Genomic DNA, 13,365 nt, shown 5'->3' on the forward strand with positions numbered 1-13,365 from the left:
GGTGAGGAGACAAAAAGCTAATAAAATAAAAAAGAATACAACACTTCTATACTTAACATTAAAAGTCTAAAAACTTAGATAATTAAGAAATTGATGACAACTAAGTTACACCTCCTTATCCAACCCCCCCCCCAAAAAAAAAAAAAAAAATCCGCCCATTTTTTTTTTCACAAAGTACGTTAACATTTAATCACCTATTGAAGTAATAAAATAAAAAAAAATAGCTATTAAACCCACTGCAAAGACATGACAAACAAAAGGAAAGAGGGTGGCAAGTACCAAGGTTTGCAGCTCACAAAAATAACAACATATAACAATATATAACAAATACTCTTAAACTTAATTATAATCACAGGAAAACTTTCCAAAACCAGAAAGCCAAAACATCACCATTCGATAAATAGATACCCCACCTAAAAATTTCACATCACTCATACCGTGAATAAACTTAATAAAGAGTCATTGCACTAACAACCGGATTCTGTATATATAGACCAAAGGCTATAACCTTTTCCACACTCAATACACTGTTCATTTTCAGGGATACACATTTCTCACTCTCAATAAATGTTGATCACGAAAACCACTGTATATTTCAGTGTTATATATCACAATTATCATCATATTGTCCAATACATATACACACACCGAACGACACAGAGAAGACCACCACAAGACTCCCCTGCGCAAACAAACAAACAAAATCGATGAAGCGTAATTATTAGCCTGAAAATACAGAATAACCAGATTAGTGCCAATCTCCTTTTCTTAGCTTATTGTAAACCTTATCGTACCTGGCACCTCAAAACCTTAGACCACCTAATTAATCAACTGTTAGCAAGTACTAGTGATCACCCTCCCCTTTTAACCTTAAAGATTCTATATACTATACCCAAAACATTATAACCTTCTGTAAAGAAACCATGATTAATAAATCTTAAATATACATTTGCTTCTACTCACTACGTGACCGCTTCTACTCACTACGTGCCCACTTCAACAGCACACACACAACTAGAACGATACAGATACTACCTTTAATAACTGCATAGCCCTCTGTCAATCGACTAATATTCAACGCTGCGAGAGACAAAATCGGCAACAATATTATCTTTTCCTGGGTTGTGGGAAAATTCTAAATTCCACTCTTGCAGCATGAGACTCCACCTCATCAATCGTTGATTTTTATTCTTGTATCTGCTGATGAAGGTCAGGGGATTATGATCCGTCAAGACCTTAATAGGTGAATCTGAGGAGGAAGGATAAACCTGAAAATGATTAATAGCAAATACTAAAGCAAGAGTCTCTTTCTCCACAGTGTAATACCTACGTTGGGCGAAGTACAACTTTTTTAAAAAGAATGCGACAGGATGAGAAACTCCCTGCTCGTCATTCTGCAACAACACCGCTCCTACACCAACGTCACTTGCATCCGTGGCAAGAGAAAAAGGAAGGTCAAAATTAGGAGCTCTCAAGACAGGGAAATTAATTAATACTCTTTTTAAATTGTCAAAAGACCTTTGTGTCTCATCCGTCCAGACAGATGCTACCTTCTTTCTCAAGAGATTTGTCAACGGATCGGCTATATCTGAAAAATTCCTAACAAACCTTCGGTAGTACCCACTCAAACCAAGGAATCTTCTGACATCCTTCCTATATTTAGGGACTACTATGTTTTCAATACTTCCGATATTGGCCTGCTTAGGAGCAACTTTACCATTACCAACCTCATGACCCAAATATACCACCTTGGCCTTTGCGAAATCACTTTTCTTTAAATTAATTACCAAACTTGCCTTTTTCAACACCTCAAAAAGTGCCCTAATACGTTTTAAATGGGTTTCCTAATCATCGCTATAAATAACAATATCATCAATATACACAACATATCCTTCTAAATTCATTAACCTCTGAAAGGTGGCAGCCGCGTTATTCATACCAAACGGCATAACCTTATATTGAAACAGTCCCTGTGGTGTTACAAAAGCAGACAGGGCCCTTGCCCGCTTTGAAAGAGGAACTTGCCAATAACCTTTCAACAAATCGAATTTTCTAATGTATTTGGCCTTACCCATTTGTAGCTGCCGTTTTCTTCAAAGCCACAGGGATGAGATGGAGAATAGACACAGATACTGTTACTCACGTCACGCTTTATTAAAAATTTGATATAAAGTTCAAGTTGATATCACAAGACACTTTAAACCAAATTAAAGCTTTAAATCACTGAACACTAAGCACTACAACTTAAGTTGACCATAACTGTAAAAGCTTATACTGTAGTTGGTCAGTACTCCAAGACCAGAGAACCAATGATGAGTACTTTGCTAGTAGTGCAGGGCGACGAGGTTCAAGAAACTGAAAACAACAAAGTACAAACTTACTAAATTTGTTAAAAAGAAATTCCATAATAAACAAAGAATTGAATAGTTTGATTTCACTACAAATACCACAAACATGAAATAGAATATATACAAATTTCAGTAAAGAAATAAACTTACATCTGTGTTACTCTAAGCTACATCCAATACAAGCGAAACGAATTTCCAAAGAAATGTTCTTTACACTTTGAAGACTTCTTCTACTCTGTCAGTCATCAAAAAACCTTGATCCTATTTCTAGAACATATAATTGTTACAGTGTGATTCCAACACTGATAACTACCAGGATAAACAATCTTTTCAAGAACTACTCAACACTTAACAAACAAATTACAGCAGTAACTATCAAAAAAAGACTGAACAATGTTTACATGTAAAACGGACAAAATATCTATAATACAATTTAACCCTCATCACCAAGTAGAAAAACAGAGCTTATTAAATAATTATATACACAAATGGTTTCTATAAAATGCTGCATTTACATTCTCGGCCCTATAAACAAATTATTTGTTTATCAAAATCAATCATATCTATAAATGCAGGTGATATAAATAACATCTATAATAAATGTAATATACTCTCAAATCCTTTGATCCTAATAAAAATAACTATTATAATCATTGTTCCTCTACTGCAAGGAGAAGAACAAGCTTTTGAATGGGTCGATGGAGCTCTGATGTTCGTGTCTTTAAAACTACACTACGTACAAAACCAGTTCTGTCCTTTCCAGTGCTGATAACACGACCCATCATCCAGTTACTCCTTAACTGATTATCATCTTTTACAAGGACAATATCACCAACTTGAAGATGCCGCTTTTCCTTGTTCCACTTCTGTCTCTCTTGTAATGTTGACAAATATTCTCTTCGCCATCTATTCCAGAATAAGTTAGCCAAGAATTGAACATATCGCCACCTCTGTCTCAGATACATATCTCCTTTCTGAAAAACACCAGGTGGTGGCATCACAACACTTGATTTCTGTGTGAGAAGCTGTGCTGGACTGAGTGGTTGTAAGTCATCTGGGCTGTCACTGACTGTGGTCAAAGGACGGTCATTCACTATAGCCTCAACTTCTGTGAGAAGAGTGCGGTAACTCTCATCATCCAGTCGTCCAGCATGTTCCTTGAAGAGAGGAGTCAAGACCTTTCTCACAGTTCTAATCTGACGTTCCCACACACCTCCCATATGACTAGCTGTAGGGGGATTGAAGATCCAGCTGATGCTTTCTTTTGAGAGGAAAGCTCTGACCTGATCATCATTCATCTCTTGCAGTGACTTCCTCAACTCCTCAGCTCCATGAAAGTTTGTCCCATTGTCACACCAAATCTTCTTTACATTTCCTCTTCTAGCAACAAACCTTCTTAGAGCATTTATGAAGGACGATGTGTCTAAGGAATTGGCTGTCTCTATATGAATTGCTCATGTAGACAAGCAAGTAAATAATACACCATACCTCTTCCTGATTTGGCTTCCTTCTTTGACTTCCTGTGGCCAAAAGAAGTCAACACCTGTGTGTGTGAATGGAGTAGCTGGAATTACTCTTTCCAATGGTAAATCAGCCATCTTCTGGTTTAGAACAGGGTTTCTCATTTTTCTGCAAATGACACATCTTTGTAGAACCTGGCGGACACTTGCATTAGTACGGATAATCCAGTAAAGTTCTCTAAGTTTTGCCATCACATGGTTGCAACCAGCATGAGCTAATTTTTCATGTGTGTACCGGATAATCAAAGTGGTAATATGACTCTTTCTAGGTAATATCATTGGATGTTTCTCGCCAGCTGAAATTTCTGCTTTGGAGAGCCGTCCATTAACGCGAAGAAGCCTGTCTTTAGGATCAATGAAGGGATCTAGTTTATAAATGCTACTGTTACTACAAAGTCCTCGGCCCCTTGACCCTTCGCTCTTTTGTAAGAGTGTCACTTCCTTACTAAAAGTTTTCTTCTGAATATATCTGATGACTGCTTTTTCAGCAGCATCTAATTCTTCTGCTCTAAATGAACCATTAATTCTAGCTTGTCTCTTAGATTTCAGTATGGAAAAAAGACGGTGATACACAGCAACAGCCATCCTCAATCGATGCTATGAAGAATAATACTTAAGAAACTTATCAACAGCATTTCCCTCCCCATCTTCTGGATGCACTGCAAAACTTGAAGATCCTTCCAATTCAACTACACCTTGGGGCATATCATTTTTCCACAGCTCCTCTGGTCCTTTAAGAAAATATGGGCCATCAAACCAAATGTTACTGTTCAGCATTTGCTGACTTGTGAAACCTCTTGATGCAATATCAGCAGGATTCTCTTTACTCTGAACATATCTCCACTGTGTATTTTCAGAGAAATCCTTGATTACTTTCACTCTATTTGCAACAAATATAGGAAATCTCTTTCTATCATTAAGAATATAATGAAGAACTGTTGTAGAATCTGTGTGATAGAATGTGTGGTCCACTGTAATCTGCAGCTCTTTCAAAATGTGTTGTGCGAGATTTATGGACACCACTGCAGCAGTCAATTCCAGTCGCAGTATGGTTGTTGCCTTTACAGGACACACTCTAGACTTTCCCATCAGCAGAGCAGTAGAAATCCTCCCACTGTTATCAGAAAGTCCCATGTATGCTGCAGCACCATAGCCTTCATTACTAGCATCTGAAAACATGTGCAGCTGTGTGGAAGTCACTGTACCAAATTCCTTTGGTTTGACACATCTTGGAATCTTTAAGTTACTCAGGATTGGTAAATCATCAAGCCACCTTCTCCAGGGCTTCAGGTATTTTTCGGGAATAACATCATCCCATCCCAAGCTGCTATCCTGACAAACTTCGCGAAGAATTCTCTTAGCTGGCAAAAGAAAAGGAGCCACAAAACCAAGAGGATCATAAAGGGAACATACTGTTGACAAAATACCTCTCCTTGTAAATGGTTTTGGGTCCAAGTTTGCAGAGAAAGTAAAGTAGTCATTTTCAATATTCCACTGAAGACCAAGAGCTCTTTCTACATGAATTCCATCATAGTCAAGATCACATGTTTGAAGATCTTTTGAACGGTCCTCTTGTGGGATTGATTTCAACACCAGCCTGCTGTTACTCACAAACTTTGTCAGCCGAAAACCTCTTTCCTTCAATGCTGCTGTAACGTCTTTCACAAGTCTTAATGCCTGCTCTTCTGAAGGTACAGACTTTAAATAGTCATCCACATAAAAATTAGTCTTAATGGTGTGTTCTACATCTGGACCATACTTATCTCTTGCATGGTCAGCTGCTGCCCTCAAAGCATAATTGGCGATGCTAGGTGATGATACTGCTCCAAAGATGTGAACACCCATCCGATACTCTGTAAGTTCGCTTTCAAGTTCACCACCAGGCCACCATAAAAATCTTAGGTATTTATGTTGATCCTTTGGTACCTGAACTTGGTAAAACATAGATTCTATGTCACCCATCAAGGCCACCTTTTCTAGACGAAATCTGAGGAGCACTCCAATCAGGGAATTAGTCATATCAGGACCTTGCATCAACTTGTCATTAAGGGAACTACCCTGGTATTTAGCATTACTGTCAAAGACTACTCTAATCTTATTTGGCTTTTTTGGATGGTAGACACCATGAGGAGGTAGATACCATGCAGGTTGTTCATCATACGACTGATCCTCCGGAACCTTATAAGCATATCCTTCAGACACCATTTTCTCAACAAATTCCACATAATCTTCATGGTACTTTGGATTTAGTTTCATTTTTCTTCTTTGCCATTGTGCTCGTTTCACTGCCTGTTCTCTATTGTTTACCAAGTTAACTTTATTGGTTCTAAATGGTAGGGGAAGCTGGTAGTGTCCATTGGTAAACTGAATGTTTTTTGCCACTTCTTTGAGGAACTGTTGATCTTCTTGTGACAGACCATTCTCATCAGGAACTCTACCAACATCTTTCTCACTAAAGTCCTCTTTCAAACATATGGACCACAGCTGCAGGAAGAAAACATTCCTTTACCCTTTCAACTTCCTGAAGAAACACATGGTGACATGAAATACTGTTCTTCTCTGAAGAGTATTTAAAATGTAGAGGTCCACTAACAGTCCATCCATGGTGGTAAAGAACTGCATAAGAATCTTGACCCTTGGCTGGAAGCACCTCTAATGGTTGCAGTGCTTTAGGGCAATTACTGCCAATCAACAAACCAATCTCCAGATCAGCTCTATAATCAGGAATTAGATCAGCAATATTCCTCAGACCGGCTACCTTTTTGAGCAATTTTGGCTTTGGTATCTGTTGATGACTCACTGGGATATCTTGACGAGTAAAGGTTTTTGGCAGATCAATAGTGTTGTTTCCTTCCATATCTGTAACACACAAATTATTAACCGCCAAAGTATTCACAATGTTTACGCCATGTATGGTTTGAAGCTTTAAACATGTCTCTGTTCCAGATGCACCTATCTGCTCTCGTAAACTCTCTGTGATGAAACATCCAGTGCTGCCATTATCAAAAAAGGCATAAGTGTCCAAAACTACTTTGTTTCCTTTCTGATATACTTTTACTGGGAGAATAGCCTGTAATATTGTATTTACTTCACTAACATGATTGGTAGTACATGTGCTAACAATAATTTCACTTGCATCTTTGCTTGATGAACTATTATTTTCTTTATGTAGCTTGAATCCGTCGATATGCAGTGATGTGGGATGCCTCTTAGAGCATGTCTTACATTGCTTCCTTTTCATACATCCTTTAGAGGTATGGTTGAGACCAAAGCATCCAAAACACAACCTTCTCTCCTTAAGGAAATCTATTTTTTCTTCAGAGGTCTTCTTAGCAAAATTCCAGCAATCGTCAAGATCGTGGTTTTTCTTGCACATTGGACATGATTTCTCTTTCTCAGACACTATTGATGTCTTCTATTTTCTGGATTCAGTTCTGCTTGGGTAGCAAAGCTTGAACTTTTGCTCTTTTGTTGACAAGATCTGAATTTGAAGCTACCAGAGTTGTTTTCAGGCTTTGAGTAATTATTTTGAAGAGCAAACTTGCTGAATGCTGGGTCGTTTGCTGCCTTTGCCTTTTTATAAACAAATTCAATCAAATCTTCAAAATCAACTCCTCCCCTTTCTTCCCTCAAATGTCCAGCCAGGCTACACCACTTATTTTGAAGAAATGTCGGAAGTTTTTTAACAACTGCTTGAAGGTTAGGAAGATGATTTAGTACTTCCATGTGTGACAAGTTGGTCATGGCATGTCTGCACTTAATAAGGAATAAAACAAATGTATACAAGCTATGAGGATCTTCGTGTTTCAGTGCAGACCAAGAAATAAGTTTCTTAATATGTGCCATCGACACCTTGTAGGGATCGCCATACTCTTGACTGAGCAAATTCCTAGCTGTAGTATATCCTTCTGAAGAACTCATATACAAGCATCCACCTATCAAGTCTTTGGCTTCCCCTTCAAGTTGCTGATCCAAGTAGTACAGTTTCTCAGCATCACCCGAAGCATTTGGGGCAATTCTGGCATCAAATGCCATCATGAAACTGGCAAACTCAATAGGATCACCTTTAAATTTTGGTACTTCTATGCTTGGAAGCAACATTGCTGCAGTCATGTACTGCTGTGTCTTCAGGAGCATCTCTTGTTGGGACTGTAGTTGCATATCAAGATTTGGCTCGGAGAACCGACACTGGCTAGAACTACAGGGAACGTTCGCTTTCAACTGAGGAGTAACTGCTATTATATCCGAAGGTTGTAGTTGGAACGGGTCTACATTTGGATTCAACTGGGAAGGAGTATCTTTCGGCACGATATCCGAAATATTGTCACCTTCAGCATAAACTCTTTCTCTTGCTTGAGACATTGCAATTTTTGTTTCTAATTCCAATTGCTCTTGCTTTTTTCTAAGTATAAATTCTTGCTCTTCCCTCTCCTGCTTAAGTCTGAGTTCTTGCTCTTCCATCACTTTTGCTTTTTCTCTCATAGCATGTTGAGCCATCAATTTTGCCAGTCTAGCTTTCTCTTTGAGGCGAGCAGATCTTGCACTAGTTCTGCTGGACTTGGTCCTGCTAGTGGATGAGGAACAAAGACTTTTTCTATCAAGGTCTGCCGTCAATTGTAATTTACTTTCCTTAACCCAGTTATTAATTTTTGTAATGAAACGATCAATGGATACTGTATTTTCTGAATACCTCTTATTTACTGTGTTTCGTTCACTGGAATCTGTTAAATGCTTCTCATATTGCTGAAAACATTCATCACATTCATCACGTAATTTACAGAAAATAATCATTTCAGACTTCACCAGATGGAGATTATCACAATTATCCATTAGTCTAAAGATCTCATTTCTCCTTTTGGTCACAGCAGACAGAGCAGCAGTTTGGGCATTTTTCAAAGTTTTCATTTGCTCTTGTATCACTTCGAGACAATCTTCACTAACTATAGACACAGCAACTTCGCTAGATTCCGGCATTTTCAATCACAAGATTTTCTTGAACTAATGTAGCTGCCGTTTTCTTCAAAGCCACAGGGATGAGATGGAGAATAGACACAGATACTGTTACTCACGTCACGCTTTATTAAAAATTTGATATAAAGTTCAAGTTGATATCACAAGACACTTTAAACCAACTGAAAGCTTTAAATCACTGAACACTAAGTACTACAACTTAAGTTGACCATAACTGTAAAAGCTTATACTGTAGTTGGTCAGCATTCCAAGACCAGAGAACCAATGATAAGTACTTTGCTAGTAGTGCAGGGCGACGAGGTTCAAGAAACTGAAAACAACAAAGTACAAACTTACTAAATTTGTTAAAAAGAAACTCCATAATAAACAAAGAATTGAATAGTTTGATTTCACTACAAAACACCACAAACATGAAATAGAATATATACAAATTTCAGTAAAGAAATAAACTTACATCTGTGTTACTCTAAGCTACATCCAATACAAGCGAAACGAATTTCCAAAGAAATGTTCTTTACACTTTGAAGACTTCTTCTACTCTGTCAGTCATCAAAAAACCTTGATCCTATTTCTAGAACATATAATTGTTACAGTGTGATTCCAACACTGATAACTACCAGGATAAACAATCTTTTCAAGAACTACTCAACACTTAACAAACAAATTACAGCAGTAACTATCAAAAAAAGACTGAACAATGTTTACATGTAAAACTGACAAAATATCTACAATACAATTTAACCCTAATCACCAAGTTGAAAAACAGAGCTTATTAAATAATTATATACACAAATAGTTTCTATAAAATGCTGCATTTACACCATTCGATCAATACAATCCTCAATTCAAGGTAATGGATAACAATCAGATTTAGATAACTCATTCAACTTATGGTAATCATAACATGACCTGAAATCACCTTCGGATTTCTTCACCAATACAACAGGTGATGACCAAGGACTTTGACTAGGTTCAATTAGGTCATGTTTCAACATATAATCCACTTCCTTCGCTATAACCTCATTTTTGAAGGGATTCAACCCGTAAGGAGATCGTTTCTCAGGAGTGACGCTACCTACATCTACATCATGTTCAAGGACCGAATTCCTACCCGGTACATCCGAAAATAATTCCTTATAATTAGATACTAATTTTTTCAACGACCTTTGTTCTTCCTTACCTAAATGTGAAATTACTCCTGAAAAATTTTCTAGCGACTTTCTATTATACGACCGCCATTCACATCCTTTATAACAATTATCATCAATATCCTCCCCCCCCTCTGAAAAAGAAAAATGGTTATTGTTCTCAAAATCTACCGTATTCCCTATGGTTGCCACGGGAACGACTTTCTCCCGTTCCATATAAGCCTTCAACATATTTACATGACACAGTTGAAAAGGTTTCCTTCTATGGGGTGTCTCCACTAAATAGTTAACGTCACTTACTTTTTTAAAAATTTTCCAAGGACCTGAAAAAGAAGCTTTCAATGGATTCCCTGGGAAGGGTAATAAAACCAACACTTTATCGCCTACCGCAAAGTCTTGTGCCTTGGACCTTCTATCAAAAAAGAACTTCATTCTTTTTTGACCACACAATAAATTTTCACCCGCAAATTTCCAAGCCTTGGTTAATTTATCCCCTAGATTAGACACGTAATCCAATAAATTAACCTCAGGGATGTCTCTTTCCTAATCCTCACGAAACATATCGAGAGGCCCTCGAACACAATGACCAAACACAAGGTTGAAAGGCGAAAAACCCAAAGACTGACTAAGGACAGAACGAAAAGCGAGTAACAAATAAGGCAATTCCTTATCTCGTTCAGAACCATATCTCACACAATACTTCTTTATCATAGACTTCAGGGTTTGACAAAATCTCTCCAGAACTCCCTGACTTTTTGGATGATATGGAGAAGAGGTCACATGTTTTATATTTAACTATGCAATTTTATCTCTGAAATACCTGCTAACAAAATTAGAACCACAATCCGATTGAAAGATTTTAGGCATCCCAAACATGGTAAAAAAGTCAATTAGAACATCTACAATTTTAAAACTTTTTATAGTACATAGTGGTATTGCCTCGGCATATCGAGACATCCTATCCATAATAGTCAAAATATATTCATTTCCACTACGAGTCCTTGGTAATGGTCCAACAATATCAATAATGACCTCCTTGAAAGGTTCGGAAACCACTGGAAAAGGACATAGAGGCGATTTTGGATTAAGCTGATTAGGTTTACCGACCTTCTGACAAACATCACAGCTATTGACAAATTTCTTTACGTCCGCCTTCAACTTTGGCCAATAATAATTCATTAACAACTTGCCAGAAGTCTTTTGAATGCCAAAATGTCCGGCCAAACTATTTCATACGCAAATGATATCAACTCATTCCTGTAAACAAATGGAACCATTAGCTGTTTCAAAATTTCATAGTGAAAGTTATGAGCCTACATAGGCCTACTCAACCTATATAAAATATTATTAATTATTTTAAATTTGGGACTGGTTATATCACTAACCTCACCTGACTCATTAGGGAGATCCTGAAAATCCCTTTCCTGAGCTTTGACAAGCTCTTCAATAGTCCAATTCAGTTTGTCCTTCAAAATCCCAAGATCTACAACTACGCTATCACTACGTTCTAAACTACTTAAATCTAGACCAATTGTTGACTCTGCAGAGTCAACAATTCTATCACTAGAAAGAGTAACTGCTGCTACTTCACTATCAGGGTTTATCAGTATGGGAAAAGTATTATTCTTCATAGCCACATCATTTCCTATCACCACATCAACCTCCTTAACTGGGAATTTATCTACTATGGCCAATTTCAAATTCCCTGCAAAGGGAGGGCAGATTAAACTAAAATTTCCGATGGCATACGATTTTACCGCATCAGGAAAACCAGCATATAACACAAATTCCCCACTTTTTAGTACAAAATTACAAGGTAATGCCTCCCTTAGGATCAAAGACTGCCCTGCACTAGTATCACATAAAATACACACTCGTCTTTTCTCGGACGAATTGGCGAAGGAGACACTACCAAAGGACAAATATCTGTCAAAACAACCAGGTAGTCATTGGTCAGCGGACCCTGTCGAGATATTAAGTTTACCAGAGCATTACCGTATCTCTGGATTCCCAATCAGTGCCGTACTCTCAAGAAAGTATTTTCCTGGTCCATCTAGACCTAGAGACCTATGATGTTACCCTCATACATCATTTCATCTAAGCATGAACTATGTTACTGCTTCCTGCCCCCTACAGGGATGAGTCATACTAGACTCTGGAAAAGTCTTGAGGAGTACATAATAACCCATGGATGACAAAATGACTAGCTCGTATAGTAGTCTCACCCTATACATTATAAAGCAAAGTTTGTCTAAGAGTCACCAAAGTCAGAATGAAATTGTGACACCTTCCCCAAGGTAACCACTCTCAATAACTATCGGATAAAGGTCATATCCGCATAGGAACAAATTTGCTTCTTTACCACTCTCCTGTTAGGGTACCACCTCAACCCTTCCTAAAGAAGGGTTAAGGAGACTGGTCATTGCTTAAATCAGGGAACAATATTAATAAGACATACCATGATAAAAATATCCATATTTTAATCTTAATGCTCAGTACATATCTAATAAAAATAAGTGGGGGCGAATAAAACGCAGGGTTCACTATGAACTAGTTTATCAAAAATTTAATAAACATGCATATCACATCTACCTTTATAAAATCTTTCTAATAAAGCACAAAGAAAACAGTCAACAGAAAATAACGTTTCATCTACCATAAAACAGACTTGCCACTTTAATTAAATAAGTAATAATGCTACAGTCTGTATACTGTTTAATTACACTAGTGTCCGTATTATGCTATAGTTGACCAACGTCAATAGAACAGTTCGTAAGGACACTTTCGTGGCCTATCGCTCAGTGTTTAGTACACACAGTGACTACACACCCACCCTCTTAATTAATCGTCCCAAATTAATTACACTGTTCTTCGCAGAGTTGAAACAGAAGGTTAAAGGATTCTACCTGCTGCTTCCACAGATTACTTGAGTTGCTCCACTTGCTTTGCATAGTGCATAAAGAACACCTTAGATGACCACCAGTTGGTGAACGAACAAGATGTTCAAGGTCCATGTAAATAAGGAAATTTTATGGAAGAAGCAACTCCTCTCGGATCATGACTAGCGGGTGTACTGTCAGAACCCGATTCGTGAATAACATAGGTGAGTTTCGCCCTTAGTAATAGAAAACCTTGATCCCGAGGTTTCTCATCTGAAAAGCTGTCCTCTCATAAAGTCTGAAGTTCTATAAAGATAGACCTTTAGGCACCCCATTGGACAAAGAGATCTGGTAGCAGAACATATTTTAGGCGTAGTTCCAATGCCAGAGGGAACCACACGCTATTTAGCCACTTGTGGGCCACTATTGCCGCCTTCCCTTTGAAGGATCTCATCTTGTCAAGGAACTTCAAAAGGAGGTTGTGCGGAGGGAACAGATA

General features: G+C 37.8%; 2 protein-coding genes across 2 annotated transcripts in view; both read right to left on the bottom strand.

Moving 5' to 3' along the window:
* LOC137640896 (uncharacterized) overlaps nucleotides 1–4,453 on the bottom strand; it is a 46,227-nt gene extending 41,774 nt beyond the window's left edge. The window contains exons 1-3 of the mRNA XM_068373355.1: nucleotides 3,837–4,453; nucleotides 3,089–3,740; nucleotides 1,609–1,754 (exon numbers count right to left, since the gene is read on the bottom strand). Coding sequence (XP_068229456.1) covers nucleotides 1,609–1,754; nucleotides 3,089–3,740; nucleotides 3,837–4,453 — 1,415 coding nt within the window. The remainder of the gene's footprint in view (nucleotides 1–1,608; nucleotides 1,755–3,088; nucleotides 3,741–3,836) is intronic.
* Nucleotides 4,454–4,465: 12 nt separating this feature from the next.
* LOC137640897 (uncharacterized) lies at nucleotides 4,466–7,244 on the bottom strand. Its single transcript, XM_068373356.1, has 2 exons — nucleotides 6,462–7,244; nucleotides 4,466–6,352 (listed from the first exon to the last, which is right to left on the bottom strand). The coding sequence occupies exons 1-2, from the start codon at nucleotides 7,242–7,244 to the stop codon at nucleotides 4,466–4,468; spliced, it is 2,670 nt and encodes an 889-aa protein (XP_068229457.1).
* Between the last annotated feature and the right edge of the window lie 6,121 nt (nucleotides 7,245–13,365).

Source organism: Palaemon carinicauda, chromosome 5, assembly GCF_036898095.1.
Source record: "Palaemon carinicauda isolate YSFRI2023 chromosome 5, ASM3689809v2, whole genome shotgun sequence".
Taxonomy (NCBI): domain Eukaryota; kingdom Metazoa; phylum Arthropoda; class Malacostraca; order Decapoda; family Palaemonidae; genus Palaemon; species Palaemon carinicauda.

What these genes read in the sequence shown, in the direction of transcription:
- LOC137640897 (XM_068373356.1), bottom strand. Translation starts at nt 7,244, where the DNA reads ATGTGCAAGAAAAACCACGATCTTGACGATTGCTGGAATTTTGCTAAG. An exon ending in TTTACCACCATGGATGGACT is followed by an intron (nt 6,353 to 6,461) that starts GTTAGTGGACCT and finishes TTCTTCCTGCAG; the next exon opens with CTGTGGTCCATATGTTTGAA.